General features: G+C 41.9%; 1 protein-coding gene across 1 annotated transcript in view; it reads right to left on the bottom strand.

The window, feature by feature from the left end:
• Window positions 1–15,861, bottom strand: part of MAP3K9 (mitogen-activated protein kinase kinase kinase 9) — a 44,470-nt gene extending 28,609 nt beyond the window's left edge. Inside the window, exon 1 of the mRNA XM_026038610.1 lies at window positions 15,565–15,861. Within this exon, the coding sequence (XP_025894395.1) occupies window positions 15,565–15,796 (232 nt within the window). The 5' untranslated portion in view covers window positions 15,797–15,861. The remainder of the gene's footprint in view (window positions 1–15,564) is intronic.
• Between the last annotated feature and the right edge of the window lie 2,578 nt (window positions 15,862–18,439).

Raw genomic sequence — 18,439 nt, 5'->3', positions numbered from 1 at the left:
ACTCAAGACAGAACTAACAGTGGAGAGATGATAAACAAAGCTATCAAAAAGTCTAATAAAAATATAATAATAATAATTACACAAAGACAAGCGTTCTATACCAAAAAAATCCAACTAATTCACCAAGAGTTAATCCTTGGCATTCTGGTCTGCTGATTTAAAAGACCTATATGAGGCCAAGAAGTTGAAAAAAGTGGAAAATTTAATTAAAAAAATCTTTCCCATTCCCATCCTTAAGGAGGTAAATGGTTTGGCAGCAAAAATCCTGGGCCAGGTTTTCAGGCAGCTGGAGAAGGGCGCGCGCTGAATCAGCAGGAACAGGCGGAACAGGCGTCAGCTCCTCAGTCAGTCACCACTTCCTTCTTCCAGCACGACGCAGACAAAAAGGCCTCTTCCTACGAGCACGCACACGCAGAGCCAGGCAGGCCCTACATGAAGGGATGTTCCTGGCTACTGCTGGTAACAACACCAAACAACCTTCTTCCTGCCTCCATGCAGCTGACCTTAAGTAAGATGAGGTTAGGGGAAATCAACTGGAGGCAGGAAAAGGGACTGGTGAAGCTACCTGGGTACTACAAGCACGTTCAGGCAGCTTTCATGTCAACCGCTACAGCAAAATAACATTATAAAGCTCAGCTGATGAACTTCCCCTCTAAAGATGTCTTCTGTGCCTTTTGCAAGTCAAAAGGTATTTTTATGTCAGGCTCGTGTAAGAAATTTTCCTCAAGTTCATTAAGCAGGCAATGTATTATAAAAAAGGAATGGACCAACATTTACCAGTGGGAAGACAAGACAAACTGACTGGGAGAAGAGCAAAAGGCAGAATTCAGGGACCACTTGATAGACCAAGTCTGCAGCAGTTCTTAGTTATCCTGTCACCCTTGACAGCAAGTCCAGTAACCAACTATTGCCAGAAACGGGAAAATTTGTCCCTACTCTGGTACTTCGCAGCAGAGGATATCAGCTGCATTTGGTTTTGGTTTTGGTCTCTGCTGAGGAAAAATGTTTGCCGCAAGGAAGGAGAAAAAAAAAAAAAGAAGAAAAAGGCATTTTGTAGCTTGTCTTTCCAGTCCTCTCACTAAGCAATTCAGAGCCATTGGCCACAATTGATACTTCATCCTCTGAAGGCTTAAGATGTCCTGTGCTCGTGACTACGACACTCCACTGGACAACTACAAGTACCTTCATGCTCACAGAACTAATTGCAGCACTCACGACATTTTCGTGGCCTTTATTGTCATCCTGACCACAAGTCAGCCGTCCTCAACTGCCTCCTTTAATTTGCCTCGGTGGCCATGAGCAAATTTGGCAACCAAGTTCCACACTATCCAAAAAACCATCCTTGGCCAATACATCCCAGCACTTACCTCTTCAGAAGGAAAAGTGTAGGTGTTTAAGATGCTGAGTTAGTTACTTGGACAACTGAAGGAAGGGGTAAGAAGCCAGAGCTGAAGTAGATTGACGAAGCTTGTGAGGATCGATAAAGCCTGGACCTTTAGTACACACTGCTCTTCTGGAGGGCAGCCATTCATCAGAGCTCTCACCAGGTCTAACGCCCTTCTGCTAGCAGGCAATACCATATGCTGAAACAGAAATATCATAGGGACTCTTCTGTTTCCACCAGAGTTTATCACTCCAGTCTCAGAAATGTGCACAAAGTGTGCCTGCATCCTCCTGGTTTATCCTCATTTGTGGTCCAGGATAGCTGCTTTTCTAGCCCAGAGTTATTTCTGAGTGACGGAAGTCCACTTCTTGAGGTCAAGTGACACCAGTTTATTTTCTCCTATTTAAGGATCATTCCATTTGTGCACTCATGGCTAATAGGCTTCTCACAGGCTGAAATCTCAGCCTTACTGAAAGTAAGCAAGCCTTAAGAAGTGCACAGATCCCAACCAGGATAACAGACCCTCAAGGAGATGACCACAATTTTATAAGATTTTTTTTTTTAATGTCAGCAATACACAATTTTGTAAGATAAAAAAATATAAAAAAAAGAAAAAGGAGCAAGAGAGAGATTCCTCATCCACACACACACTCCACCCCATAATTAGGGCCAACTCATTGCTTTTCTTATTTAAATCAAGTTTTGCACAGAAAAGGGATTCACAGTAATACTGCCAAGAGCTTCTGACACTGGCTAGTTAGCCTTTCCTACCGCCCCATCCTGTTCCACAGGAGATTCTGTCATTAGGTTGCAGTGCAAAAATGCTGCCTTAGTGTTTAAGGCATCACAAAAAAAGCAACGTATGATTTCTAAGATACTCTTCAACAAGATTTCTAAGATAATCTTCAACATTCACAGAAATGCTATTACTGGATCTTCCAGTTCTGCTATGCTGTCACAAGCCATTACAGAGAGGCCTGCTCCATGGGCACTAAACAAGGCAGCATTATTTATTGCAAGACCAGTGGAGGTAAGACTGAAGTTGGCTTAATAAGAGCTTTAAGGACAATTCCAAAGCTGGAATTTCACCTTAATTTTCACTAGCACACATTTCTGGGAAGATAAAATTCCATTTTGCATAAATGAAACAGATGTATATGGACCACACCTTCACGTGTTTAAAATGCAGACCTCTTCCCCTTCCCTCCTTGTCCATCCTTATGGATGATAACAACCAAAATGAGCATCCCTGTTGCAACATTTTTTGTTCTGTCAGATTAGTAATGAAACAAATTTGTCTGTCTCCCCTCCTTTTGCCAAAGTGTGCCAATTTGCATTGCTTCCTTTCACCTTCTTCCTAATTTCAGAGCCATCTACCTTTTCTCCAAACACACTCCTTCGTCCCACATCAATGGGCAACAACCACCTTCTTTCAATCTGATCAATAGCATGCACATGATGAAAGCTGACTTAAGCTCTAGGTTTGCCACTCAGTGAAACCTCAGCAAGGCATCTGCTGTTACTCACCTAGCACTGTACTGCTGCCTCTGGTACGTGTGGAAAAAACAGTTCAAACAGGAAGAGAACTTCCCCAGCAGGAAAGCTTCCACAAGGGAAATTAAGAAACCCTTTATTCCCCTTCCGGACAGAACAGCTACTGACTTGCTCCTCTGTCCTTCTCATATCACACTAGCAGAGCCAAGAAGACAAGTTACATTATCCTCAGCTCTCCCTGGAAGGCGGGAGCAGTGTGAGAAATTTTTTGCTCGTTTGTTTCATTTAGGGTATTTTCTTTTTCAGGCACACACTTGGGACAGCTCGGTCAGACAAAGCTGCATTCGCACTTTCTAGAGGGCCAGCCAGCACGGGAAGAAATGAGTGGGGAAAATTTAATTTAATTCACACTGATCCAATTGCTAGTAACAAATATATATATATATATATATATAATATCTATCAAAATGAATTGAAAAGGCAGGAAAATATAGTCATATAATCTTTTTTTCCAATTTCTCAATCTAGAGAAAGGATGAGGTTTATCTGCATACTGTAATGCTGGATGGGATGTTCCTTTGACCTGTGCTGAAAGTTGACTTTTATCATGCAAAAGCAAAAGGGCCTCGGGGAAACATTACAGTTATCACCCGTAGTAAAAATACCGCATTATCATATATGAAGGTAGAGGAAAGGGAAAGAGGCTCCTGTCCATCGCACACAGCCACACACATCAAAATTTCCTGGCTGTATCATCTTCAGCTTCTTCTCACCTACTGCTCGTATTACTAACTTAGTTAGCACAGATCCCAAATGAACAACACTGGCTTGAAAGGCAAATGTTGACCAATGCAGAACTACAAGGAAGGGAAGCCTCCAGCACAGCACCACCACAACAGATAACAGGCAAGATCCCCCACCGTGGCACCTTAGGCCAACAGCAGTACCAGCAGCCTCCTGTTCCGTCCCCTGGGCCTGAATATTGTATTTTAAAGCAGCAGAGAAATCACAAATAAATAAATAAAACCAGTGAAGGCCTCTTGTACCGTCCAGCTTACAGCGGACTCCAAGTCATTTGCCTACCAGGATGCTGCTCACTAAGCCTGGCACTCAAGAACAGAAACCTATTAGCTAATGAACCTCAATCCTGCAATGAACAGCTCATGGGCATTAAGTGGGGAGTTGGGGGAGCTCCATTCACTGCCTGATGGTTGAGAACAAACAGGAAAGTGGGGAAGGTAGCAGGCCAGGATCCTCACCGAGAGAAGCAGAAGTTGGTTCAATTATTGGTAGTATTGTGGGAGATGTCACTGACCTGATAGACTGAGGGACAGTGACACATTTAACCTTCATATAACTCTTCCCCAGCTAAGACAACAGGGAATTCTAGTGATACGTGCCCTTCTTTTCTTCACTGAGCTACTGCAGTGCTAGGGAGACAACAAAATGGCAGGGATGCTCACCAGTGATCAAGTAACATCCTTAAGTCACGTTTTCTATGGAGTTATGGTTGTATTTAGAAATTTTCCTCTTCATCAGTGCTTGGTAACTGTTTCAGAAACCCCTAAAACTAACAACTCGAAGGAAGCATCAGAAACTTGCTTGCCAAAAACTTAATAAAAGTGATTAAAAAGATACTTCAAATAAGATCACTCAAAAGCTTAAACATGCCCAAATGTCCACAATAAAGTAATTACTAGAATTAAAAAAAAAATCTCTCCCTAAAGTCAAGTAGGCTGGGGCATTAAGCTCATCCTCCCATCATCAATACATGAAGTTACCATCATTCTCTTGCTCCAAAGGTGCAGTCTGAAGGGGACAAGAGACAAGTCCACTTACAATATAGCACAGGAAAGGAGTAGGAGCCCAGGCCTGAGCTTAAACGGAGCTCCTGAACTCATGGGCAGAAGACATGGGTGGAGGCCCCAAATGAGAGCACTCAGGGACATTAAAGACCATTAGTACACTCAGCAGCCTGACTGCAACCGCCCAAAACTCACACCCTGCCAACAATACTGCTGAGCCACCAAAACCCCTGGCAGGGACAATGACGATACTGTTAGCCCTAGGTCACTTAGAGTAACAGGTCTGACAGTGGCAGAGGCAATGCCTGCATGGCTCACAGTGCACCTCCTCTAGAGGCTCTGCTGAGCTAAACATAGAAACTTGGTCATGTCAAGTTGACAAGGCCTGAAAAATCTGACGCTGGATACCTGTGACTGCCTGTGCATTTAAGCAGCTGTTTTAGTCTTCAGTGAAGTTAGCACTCACCTGGGTTGAGTATTTTGCCACTCAAGATTTTAAGAGAAAACATACTTGGGCACAGGAAACCAGTTGTTTTTAGACATGGACCAAACTCCAGTGCCTGCAGGGACACCCTGCTTCCACCCACCCTCAAGAGCCCTATGGATTACCCAGTGCAGTACTCTGTGTCCTCAGAGCCACCGTCACCAGCCCATACAGTCCAAGGGGTAGGTGACAGCAGCAGCCACAGGTGGGTAGGGATGACACGAAGGAGGACTGTAAATGGGAGCAATGTGCCGTCTTTTATTTCACTTGTTGCAGAAACATTTAATTCTAGTATTTAGAGTCATTAAGCAGCCACCCAAGTACGTGTACAGGCTTAGTCTCCCAAATCCTTACGCAGACTCGTATGAGATTTTTCCCTACTGCTCAGCTGTATCTACTCGTATCTTGTTTAGACCAAGAAGGAAGGAGAAGAGCACTACTTTAAGATCCCACTGAAAGAAAAACGGTAGAAGAACTCAGATGGGAAGGAAAAAGGAAGGGCAGAGTTAAATAGCAATTCCTATTACCAGTAGTACACTAGCATAGTACTATTGTAGGGATAGGACTACATTTTAGGAAATTATATCAGAAAAAAAATCACTCCAAAATACAATCTTGTGTTGTACTGGTTTGCAAAGTCTAACTGCAACTTTAGCTCTACCTTCCAGGAGCCAGCAGCACAGCTTTGCTTCAGAAGTATCCACATAACGAGCAATCTGCTCCTGATCCCGCCTTCAAAGTACTCAAAGTGATTAACAAATCTGCACGTGGACTGAGCCTGGGCTTCCACTTCATATTACATGTGCAGCCTTTACCTACCTACTGTTGGATACTCTGCTGTTCCTTGCGGGGGACCACGTCTTCATTCTGCTGTTGGCTGGTGGTGCAGAAGGCTAAGGGTTGCATAAGATCCTACAGAGCACAGAATTGGTAAGACTCTCTCAAAAACACCACATCTTAAAAGGAAAAACAAGGAATACAAATATTGACTCTGGTAACAAGCATGTATTTCTCCCTCTATTACTAGCCATGCAGGAACATGACTGATATTAAAAAAAATCATTTTGGAAGCAAAAGCGTTTTAATTACTGGGTATGTGAGGGTTCAGCAAAGCCATAAAGCTGGCTGACTGTCCTCTTCTATCAACCTGGAGGATGTGATGGATGTGACAGCACAGCAGTTCTTGCATTTTAAGCTGTGCAGAACAGTCTCTCCACAGAGCTGGCGCGTGCTGGGGGAGGGGAAAGGAAAGGCTTCCAGAGCCAGATATATTTAGCATCGATCCTTTCACCTAGCCAGGCTGAAAAGTCTTATCGCTTTAGTGATCGGGTACAAAACACTTTGAATGCTCTTGGAGAACATTCAAGTCGGCTTCCTGGAAAAATGGAGCTGTTCAGCTCTGGCGGCAGATTAAATCCCAGCAAAGTGCCTACGGTTCGTGCAGCGAGCGGGGACAACCTTCTCGCTCGGGTGGGGATTCTTTCACTCTTCATAATCAGTTAAATGCTCCAAGGGAAAAAAATAATTAGATCTGTACCCAACTCAGTGCTTTGCCAAATCCTATCAGTTTGAAGGTTTGTAAGAATTCAGGTATAAAAACAGTATTGGGCAAAAGCAAAGGGCAGAGCAGGGACAGTAGCATCCTACGAATGGCATTTATGTTAATTGTTGCTCAAGAGACCTCCTGAAAATTAATAACAATGCCACTTCCAGACACGAAACCAAAGGAAAACAACCACGTGCTACTTTTTACGTCCTGTGTTTCAATTAAGGCCTTTCCATGAAATAATTAACATCAAGTTCTACTCTTTCTTGGTAGGTTTGAAATCTACCCGATTCTTCGGGGCAGCAGCACAAACCAGACTTTTTTTCTTTCTAATCAATTAGATTTTTGAACAAACATGAAGAAAAATCAGCAGATATAGTTACATAGGTCAAATAGCCAGCCCAAAAAAAAAAAAAAGCAGATCTATACTACTGTGCATCAAATTCCATACGAGATAACAGTTTATGCAGCTAAACTAGCAGAAATCTGTTAACTTTTGCTTTCTGATGTGTTAAGATTTCTGGTAGTCCCCTAAACCAGTTTTGCCTGTGCTGAGAAAAATATTAGTGACTACAAGTACCTGCTTACACATGAGGAATGTGCCGCAGCTACCAGATGGCCATAAGCATGTCAAAGGCACACAGTATGTGACTGCTAACTTCCATGATAAAAACCAAACCAATAAACCCAAAGGCAAGACAAAGAGCACTCCAGCAAACAGCACTGGGCATGCCAAGTTCTCTTAGCAATTAAAATTACGGAAGTTTCCTTATTTCCAGGGTCCTTTCACAATGCAGAGTCACAGGACGCTGACGGCTGCTCTCCCTGCTCCCTTTTCATAATCACACGCTTGGGGGAGAAACAACAGGAAATCCTGCAGCACAGGGAGGTGGAGCGGACGGATGACACGGCCTCGCTCGCACACATCCCGCCGCGCGCACACACGCCGCCTCCGGAGCGCTTACCCGCTTCCTTAGGGGCTCCCGGGATGGCGGCAGGAATCCCCGGCTCGGGGGCAGGAAGGGCTGCGCTGGCAAACCCTTATGGACGGGCTATTACTGTAAGGGCCGCCACGCGCCCGAGTAGTCTGCAGGGCTGGAGCCACGCTCAGGCCTTAGCCAAGGTCTGCACTTACACAGACAGCAAATCTAGTGGTGTTTCTCAAGGGCCAACCCAAATTCCAAAGGTCTATCTGATGGAGCATCAGAGCAAGAGGTTGCACAACCAGCAAGCCTGCCTGGCAGTGCGGAAAAGCACCCAGGGGCGAAGCGGGAAATTGTGCAAAGCACGTACAGGATTGCCGAGATTATTTGAAATCTGCACTGGCTAAAGATTTTCTGGGCTTTGTTTTTGACAATTGGTGTTATAAAAATGCCTATGTCAGTTAACAAAAATTGTAGAATGGAGAAGAAAGGTTTGTTCATGGCAATCACGTAAAGAGCTTATGGGAAGGCTATCTACCCTTGACTCCTACTTTTTGGAAAAAAACAACAGTCTTGCACCATGCTACTATTATCACCACCATGACACTTCTACAGGCTGGCACAAGCAGATTTACTACTCAGATTTACTACTGTGTCAGCCCTATTCTCCCTGATCTTCAGGGACACACTGACAAAATCAAAAAAAAAGCATAATTATAATCCTGATACACGCTGATAAGTTCTCTTCTTAGTTGATGAGTTTTCCATTACCTCTTTCCTGTCTTTGCCTCCTGTCCGGAAAAAGCTCAGGTCAGCAAGGCTGGCTGAATAGTTTTCCATAAGCACGCTGACTATTAAGCTGTTGTCAAGTATCCCAGGCTACTTTGGCAAGTTTTCAGAAAACAAAGTCACATCAGTCTAGCTGAAACTCTCCCAGGAGCAGAAAGTAAACACAGCCCCAAAAGCAGCTGCTAAATCAGGTGCTATAGTCTCTGATCCTCCCAACAACTCAAGGGTTTCCTCATCTTGCCGCAAAGGGGTATCTTTAGAATGAGATACTGCTTAAAATTAAGGAATCATCTTGGGTGATGAAGCATGACTTCAAAGAGCAAGATTGCACCTAACTTTTGATGCTTCAAGAGTTGGTCTGTGCAAAGAGTTTACTTTGGATATGTCAAAATCCAAAAGGAGGTGTTGATGAGAAAGCAAAAATGAGGCTACTTGCAGAAGTCTCTTGAAATTCCACCAGGTTACTGAGGTGGGAGCAACACACAAACAAAATGCAGTTGAAAAAGTTACTCCAACTTCCTGAAAATGCCACAAGGCTGTTCTCACTGCTGACTTACTGCACTGAAATTTCAGGAAAATCACACAGGTTTGTCAGAGCTCTGGCACTGATGCTCACACAGTGAAGGCTTTGATGAAGCACATAAATGTCTACATCTATTTCCCACATGGTGGTGGTGAAGTCTGTTGGTATCCGCTCTTCTCCACACATGCAACTGGGAGAGAGCTCACTGTCACAACACCTTTTTTTTTTTTCTTGTGAAGAGAAAAAGTAAAAGCAGAAAAATATACGCAGAGACATAGAAACATGAAAAGAATACTAGCGACACTATAAAGTAGTACACATAATTTTACTACTTAAATACAAAATGGACTCCTTTTATTCTTGCCTAGACAAATTAAGGGACTCCATTCATGACACTGCCTTGCTGCTAACTGAGCGGGAGGGATGGAGGGAGAGAGGGAAGGAAGCACAGACAGGCAGAGAGGTTCAAAGCATTTTTGTGACTATCAAAGTTATTGCAAGAAGTCTTTCCATTTTTGGCTTGTCATTCACAGTGAGCCCATCAATTAATATTTAACTGAAACAAACCATTTCCAAAATGAAAACAAACCTCCTGCAAGCGACAAATCTACTACCACTTACTCAGAATAGCAAGACTGCAATATGAAAGCACCTGTCAAGTCTCTCAGACAGAAAAGTAGTTACATTAATTTAGACAAGCTAAGAACAAACACAAAGTAAACTGTCTCCTTACTCCTGTGAATTCCCAATATTTCAACACTTAAAAGTTAACACTGCCTTCAGGTATAATTCCTCAAGCCACCTACCTCTTCTAGGCTAATAACACATGAAATGAAAATACTTTATTGCATTGGGTTCAACAAAAAGCCTCTGCCTCTCATTACTAGCAGGAACTTCATCCTCATATAACAGAGGAAGAAACAGAGAAATCAGAACTAGGATTTATGCACCATTGGCAATATTATATAGCAAACCCATAGTACCAAATTATTGCTTAAGGGCAGAACCTGAAAAATATCAGCTTTAATCGACTTGTGGAAAACATTCAGGCTATCTGAAAAACTTTTTCTAATTATTAGAAAACAAAATTTGACTGATTAGGTCTCCTTGAGCTGTGCCTGCAAACATCTGCATGAGATCAACCTTCCCATGGTCGTCCAGAAAAACCACATTCTCATCACTGTTCCCCAACATGCAGCTAAGGTCACATCAAGTAATTCATAGCGTAAAGAAGTTAGATGCCACCTAAACAGTTTCACTCTACATTACATGAAGAGCTAGTCACTTACTTAATTGCACAAAGGTAATCTCCTGTGCTAGAAGGTGCAAGACTGGAGTTAGTCAGCAAATTACCCTACTGTACTAGCAGTAGCAACCACGGTGCAGATTTTCAAACTGTCCTGCCAAGGTGCTCTAACCAGACCCGAAAGAACTCTCTTTTTCTGTGGCATTGCCAGAGATGGCAAGAAGTCTGTAGAAAGTTCTCACACTTCTTCGATGAGACCAGCAAGGAAATGGTCAATTACAAAGGAATTAGGAACGGGACCGGGCCAAAAAAGACCATCACTACTGTAGATTATCAACAGTAGTATGTAGCATTCAAGTTCTGTTGCCCTTGATTTGGATTTGAACTAGTTGTATGAAACCCATGCTTCTAAATTCTGCCTGTACTTTATATATATATTTTATATATATTTTTATATTTATATGTAATTCTTTTATATATATATATATATATATATATATATATATAAAGTAAGGAACATTGGAAGTTCTAGGAACAACTGTCCAGAAACCATAAAAAGTCAGTTATATTAGTGCTTTTATGAAAGGAAAAAGGCCTCTGAACAGCGTTAACAGAAATAAGAGTAGCAGAGGTAGGAGGTCTTTAGAAAGCTAGAGCTTTGAATCTCAAGATACTTCAGACTTAGCTTTGTGCTCCAAAAAGTAGGAGAGGTGAACATTTTCAAAGAACCAGAAGGGAAGAACTACTGACCTGATTGTATTGGCATTGCTGGATTTTATTTTGATCTCTGTTCTCATCTCACTCTTTGACACTGGCCATGTCACTTTGCTGCTCATCTTCTGTGCCACTTTGTGGAAAACAAACATAGTGACTTCTAAAAAGCACTTTTCTAACTGTCAGGAACATCTTCCACAAAACCTTTTAATGTAGTGCAGAGAATAACCATATTCGCTGACGAGTCAAAAAAGGAAAAAACTTTCCCTTCCTAAGCACGACATACCAAAAACCTTCCTGGGGCCGGAAATGACATACAGATTCACAGATGTAAAATAATAACAACATATAAAAAGATATTAATAAAATATTATATATATAACAAACTCCAAGGGCTGTTCTAAACTACATGGTGATGTCAACCTCAGCAAACATTCCAGTTGCTTCAACATTTAGATTATTCAGCAACGTTCCTGTTGGGTGAAATCTATAAACAATCACCTAACACACCCAGCAAGGCACCAACATGCAGCTATAGAAGCCAAGGCTGGCAATTATCAATAAATAAAGAGAAGAAAAAGAGGCCAGAGACTATTCTGTCGATATGATTAATTCTTTATATAGCACAAAATCCCAGTCTCTTCCATCAAATGCAAAGAAGAAATATCTGCTTGCACAATAGGGCAACATTGCTTTTCTGGTATTTGAGGCCTGCTGGGTTATCCTCAGTCTCTTGTGTTAGTTACATGACTGACTTGCAAGTTGATACTTCCAGATGGACTTGCATACCCAATTGAAAGATCCAGCGCAACACCCACCTACCAGACTTAAGTTGACTGCCAATTGAACTGAAATTCAGCAAGTACTTCAGAGTCTCTAAAAATATAGATCGCAGGCTCATAAAAATTATAGATGTACAATTTATTTGTTAAAGGTCTGTATATGCTCATTTTCTGGTAACATCCACAAAGCAATGAAAACAAGCAGCTCACAGAACCTCTGAGATCTCCCCACATAATCCTCAAATTAACATAGTACTTTAAGCTTACAAGATACTTTCTATACTATTAATACATTAGCATTAAATTTAAGATACCTAGCTATAGAAGCAAGATGCTTTTTGGCTAAATGAAGTGAAACAAACAACTGTGTTAGAGGGTGCTTCTTACTGGGAAAACCTCAAGGAATCTCCCAAAATCTTCAAAATAATCCACCCAAGTTCAGTCTCTGTACAAAATGAAGTTACCTTCCTAGACCAATCAAAGCCTGTGTGCTTTTATTATGCCATCCAAAATGTGGAGACCTACTCTGAGATGTTTTTTTCTGGCCCCTTTAGTTGTGTCCACAGACCAAGTTGCAACAGTTCACATTTAAAAGGATATTTCAAATCCTTATATAAACATCATTGGGTAAGTTCTCAGAATTGTGCTAAGATTTGACTCACATCCTCAACAGCAAAATAACCCAAGACAATTTAGAAGATTCATTATTAAGTAGTGCTATTTGCCTATATGGTTATTTGCCTAAAAATACGAGGACATCTCAAACTCCATGATTTTCTGCTATTATTGTAGTACTCGAAAACTTGGTTTTAAATATAAGGCAGCCTTCTTCTTTCTCATTTCCCTAACTTATTTCCTAAGCTCCAAACTGACCTTGTTCCCCTCCTCAGATGGATAGTGCAGGTCTCAGCTACCTGGTTCTTGGAGACAAGTTGAGAATTCACTGCCTATTAATCAACCTGGACAGCAAAAATGAGTAGATCGATGTGACTGACGCTCCCATGACTGCTCCACAGTAGTTGCAGGTGTTTAACAAACAAGCAGCATCACTGCAATAATCTTGCCCTGGTACTTGCATGCAAGAGCTATTACTTCTCCAGAGACCCATCACTGCTTTTCAGGTGGTGGGTGCAAAGGGCACGTAACAACATGTGAAATCTATAGTCACAAATGGACTAATACTAGCCAGTTCTCAGCTATGCAAAGTAATGAAGAAACTTAAGTACAGAAAAAAAAACCCCAAAACACACTCAAAAAAATACAAGGTTTTATATATATGTGTATATATATATGTATAGGGATGCAGTAACATATTTAGTCTATTCACTTTTGCAAAACTTACAGAAAGCATTTTACAGCAAACAGGGCAGAAACATGTCCAAGATATGAGTAAGATACAGAAAGAGAGACACAAGCACAACAGGGAACTCAGGAAAGATGCAACTTGGGCAGCCCAAGGCTGTTATTCTAGAGACTAATTGAAGTCATGGTTATCTACATATACAGATAATAGACAGGGTACTTATTTCCTCTTCCTGATTCCCACCCAGCCCCCAAATCCTTATCTTTGTCATAATCTGGTAGCTTTGATACTCGTTTTATAAATATACTACATATTTGAATATTCTCCCCCCCAGCCTCAAAAAATTCTCATTCACCACACAGAACAGAAAGAAAAATTGTATGTTAATAAACTGAAGTAAACAGTAGCTGCAGTATGTCGAGTTCAGGCTTGAGGCTATTAATTTGTCTTATTTCAAAGTAGACTTGCCAGCAAGTTTCACTTAAAATGAACTGGAGTCCTTCTCTCTAATATTAATTGCTACATTTATCTAATTTCTCAACCGTGTTACTCCTTTCTGCAGACACTGCTGGGCTGGAAGAAAAGCCGAAGAAAAAGAAATACAGGCTATTTCTGTACTTGACCTAAGAGCATCTTTGGTCCAGACCACCATATAAATGTCTCTCCACCCCAAACATAGGAAAACTTAGAACTCTTCTGCCTTACTGCTCACAGCTGTTCCTATTCACCCTTCCCCTTCATTCTCTATTGCTTTCTTCCAAAGAAAACAAAAATCTAGCAATATATTTATCTCTAGCAAAACTCTCAGCTTCTCATTGACAATTTACAGTACTGTGCATGTTGTATACAACTGATTAACAGTGACAAGAGACATTTACTCTTGCTGCTAAAGGTATGGATGTTTCCTAGCATCCATTATGGGGTTTGGTCAGTGACATTTTGCATCTGCTTCTCTCTCTAGGTTGGCGTGAACTCTGGTTCAAACTAGCAGTCTCTCGCTTCTTAATAAAACAAACGGTGAAATACCAGGAGGTAATTCATATTTTAGAAAGAGCTTGCATTCTGAACTGCACATATGTTCAGATAGTATCAAAAAATAAAGAATTAGCAGCCTTTTATGAAATCAGTAAGACTAAATGCTTTCTTAGAGAAGGGGAAAAGGTCCCATACTTGACTGATTTATTTTTTCTCCAGAAATGAAGTTAAAATTATCCATTAATCAATTTACTTATCACTGTTCATCAATATGCATATAAATATACTGCCTACTGTAAGGGAAGGCAAAAGTTTTGTATTAAGAAATTTTAAAGACATTTCCATTATTAAACCACAACAACAAAAAAGAAACCTGAATAGTACAGAAACTACATTGAAAACTCCCACAATTTCTGTCTTCATTAAGAAGAGTTCATAATACATTGCTTCCCTCCCACAGCAAAGTGCAACTATGCAAATTCACTGCCACAAAATCTGAGCCAAGAAGAAGCCGGGAGGTTCAACAAGGACTGGAAATGCACAGAAATATCTAACACTGTAACAGTTATTTCTGGCTCTGAAGGACCTACTTACGATATAATAACTCACATCTGTCACCTCTTTGCAGGATGCTCCCTTGTGCTTTGAGGGCAGTAAACATGTGCCTCCATTCACCCAATTCATAGCACTTGTTACTAATTCAAGCCATAAATAAAAACAAGCTTGCATGAACTCATCTACACACCTAACTAAACCACTGAAGCTACATGTTTGCCATGCCCGTGTCTGCCAGCCAGGCAGGGACAAGCAGAAAGAAAGGCCAAATACCTGGACACATACATCAGGGAGAAAGATAATAGTCTTGAAACCATGCAGCAATTTAGTCCCACACCCTTAAATATGGCTCTAAGTATGCTTTTGATTTCAATATAGTTCTCGTTTGGGAAAATATATATACTACAAAAAAACCAAAATGTAGAGGACATTGGTATCAGTGTTACAGAAGGATTCAGCACTATTTCTAGAAAGTTTTAGTTTCCATGGCCTAATGGGTCAGCTGCATCCCATACAGAGCACCACTTCCTTGGCACCCGAGCTAAGGTTTTTGTCAACACCAGCTCAGTGAAGAGTAGAAAGAAGATCCATGTATGCAGAGGTAAGGAAACTCTTTACAGAAAGGACAACAGGCCTACATTTCCACACCAGGATTTAACAAGTCAAATTTAAGCTTAGGAGCATTTATCTTTCCAAAGAAGCATCTATCCTTCCAAGTGAGGAAAGGAAAATCTGCATTTTAAACATACAGGAATCTGCTGAGAAGCCAGTAAAACTGAGATACTGCACATATACTAACTGCTATAGAAGCATGGTCCAATTACAGTTGCTTTGGCATCCAGTCATTGTAGTAATTTTTATATCCTGCAGTCTGTAACACCATATTGCAGAAAACTAAACCCCCATGGGAATGGATTAGAGGATACAGTGGTTCACAAAAGCAGATTTCTAAATTAACATTACTTCCTGTTATCCTTTGAACGCTTCCCTTCTGAAATCCTACCCCAGCAGCATGCTGGCTGCTCACTGAATGGCACTTACTGTTGCTGGACTTGAGGTCACGGTGAATTATGGGCACGATGGCTTCCTCGTGCAGGTAGTTCATGCCCCTTGCGATCTGCACGGCCCAGTTCACCAGTATGTCCGGCGGGATCCTCTTCCCGGACAGCACTCTGTTCAGGGATCCTCCGCGGGCAAACTCCATGATCAAGCAGAGATTGGGTTCCTTCAAGCACACCCCCCTGAGGGCGATGATGTTGGGGTGCTTCAACATGGCAAAGAGCTTCGCCTCTTGGCGGACGTTCTCTATGGTCTGGCTGATGTCCTCGTCGGGGTCATAGCGAGCTGCCTTGACAGCAACCTCATCTCCTACCCATACAGCTCGATACACTTTCCCAAAGCCCCCTATGCCAATGATTTCCTCCAGAACAAGCTCCGAGAAGTCGATCTCCAGGACTAAGGAAAAAGAAGGGAAAAAAAGAACAGATGTAAACATAGAGCAACTATGCAAACTGTACATAAACTGAAGAAGTCCACTTCGCCTCACCTCAGTCTTGCAAAATACGTCAGCCCTTTAGGAGAAGAAAATTTTAACCCTGAAACAATACAAATGAAAGCAACAGTCCTTCCCAAAAATCTTTCACTATCACATAGTGTGATAAAATAGAACTTGCACTATTATAAAAACACAGTATGAAGCAGTCGGTGTGAATGGTGATTAATCTGATCTAAGCATGTTAAACAAGGCACTTAACACAATAACCTCATCTTAACATGCTGCAGCTTTTAAGAATATACCCTAATTTCCTGCGATCGAGTGACAGGTCAAAGTCAAAAAAAAAAAAAAAAAAAACAGTAACAGGCTAATCTCCACTGACTAGTATTAATGGGGTATAGTTAAAAGCTAACAAAATCTGCATCTTCTCCTGAAGCTGCCCCTTATTTGAATGTCTCTGCTTATTTAGTTGTTACTCCTTTCACATCAAGCTTATTTTCCCCTCAGCTCTACAGACTTTGCAGGCTTGTTCCCCACAAGAGATCTCTCACCACTTCTGACATGACTGATAATAAGGTGGCAAACAGATGGACACGTTGGGTATGCAGAGCTGGCAACAGGAAAAATAACTTTTGATCAATACACAGTATATTTTTGACATATAGAAAACAACTTGGAATAACAGAACTATCGTATCTTTTATAGATTACAGCCTGGCACAATAAACCAGTGGCTAGATTGAGTTACATCAAATATATCAGCAGATTTAAATGTCTAATTTCAATATCTATATTAGCATTTGTTCCTAAGGATGCATGTGTTGGTTTTTCCTGATGTGCCATCATACCTCAGGAGCAAAAACGTGATGGAAACTAGAAAATGGACCAGAAAAGCTTTACAAATGCAAGAAAAGTTGTTTCTTGTGCAGAGGGCAAGAAAAAAAATGTTCCTGTGAATAAATCCACCCTTTCATTAGCACTGCAAGCTTCAAGGATTTACATGCACTTTGCTTTAACTACAAAGAAGGTTTCACTTCAGCAGGAATGGTCTTGATGTTCCCTGTTGAAAAGCTACCAATGATCAGAAAAGCAGTAAGGGAAAGAGAGTAGACGCTGACTGGAAACAGTGAAATTTTAGAACCAGACTGTAGTAGCAGCAGTAACTGCTGATAGGAGGCTGCAGCGCTCCTGCGAATTCACAACAGGAGACGCTCTGTTACTTCTCGTTGACAAAGAGATCCAAGCGGATCGGAGCTCGTTTCCATTCCCCAGGGACTTGCAGCTGCGGGAGGGCTGTCCCTGGGCCCCGTCACCAGGAGCAGGTCAATAACAAGCTCACTAGGAACAGGTTAATAACAAGCTCCACACAGGGAGAGCAGGAGGTGCTGAAGGGACAGCTCCAGCCCTGGCACCCTCCACCCCGTGGGCACTCACACAAGAAGTTTCCCTTCACTTCCAAGCCATGTCTCGACAACCCCTGGCCCGTGGGTGTTTCTCTTGAAGGCCACCTCGCCCTCGGAGCTCTCTCAGAGGGAAAAGAGCTCAGCTTTGCTTAAGTCTGCAGAAAGGGAACTTGGTGCTTAACCAGTTCCTTCCCTTTCACAGCTTGGTTGCAGAGGCGGCAAGTATGACTAAGGTACAGCTACATTAGTGCATGGAAGACGTGTTTTTCTTCAACTTTCTTAATATATTAACCAGTTTGCTCAACTCAGGTTTAGTTTGGCAGACTCGCTGTCCTGAAGTGTAAAGACAAGCGGAATATTTAACCAATGTTTTTTTCTCACCTCTGAATTTAAGAAATGAAGCGTTACCATTCCTCTAGGAACTAGTAAGGAATCACAGGGCTTGCAAGCCATAAGCATGGCCATGTTGACAAATGCACAGTAGCAATTTTATCACCATTTTATCAACATTCATGACACCATAGGATCAAGTTTTTAAGTTAACCCTAGAGAGGGCCCACAGCAGAGAAAAACGAGCGTGCAATCACTACATTAGTGGAGGGAACTCACACTTAGAGCCCAACATCTCCACCCAACAATCTCTGGAGGACAACCTTGGACTGCTCGCAGCAGAGCTGCTGCTCTTGCCTCCAGGGAGCAGGTTCACAAGCTGTTACTGCTGTTACTCCAAACTAACCTTGCCACCTCTACAAGGCAGCACCACCACCTGCAATGAGGGACTGGTCACGTCAAATACCTAAACAGCAACCAACCTAACCACGTAACTTAGAGGAAACACTCTAAACAACAAATAGCACTGGTCCTTTAAAAAATAAAATGGGGGAAAAAAAAAAAGGTAAAAGACAAAAAGTCCTTGGAGGAGAACATGCTCTATCCTCCCATGAACATATGGCTGATGACTTCAGGGGACAGAAGCTGTGCAGTCCTGCTCTGGCAGGGGAAGGGTAGCACAAGGACAA

The sequence above is a fragment of the Nothoprocta perdicaria genome, unplaced genomic scaffold (assembly GCF_003342845.1).
Source record: "Nothoprocta perdicaria isolate Ctin4 unplaced genomic scaffold, notPer1 scaffold_213, whole genome shotgun sequence".
NCBI lineage: Eukaryota > Metazoa > Chordata > Aves > Tinamiformes > Tinamidae > Nothoprocta > Nothoprocta perdicaria.
This window is presented reverse-complemented; position numbering and strand designations above follow the sequence as displayed.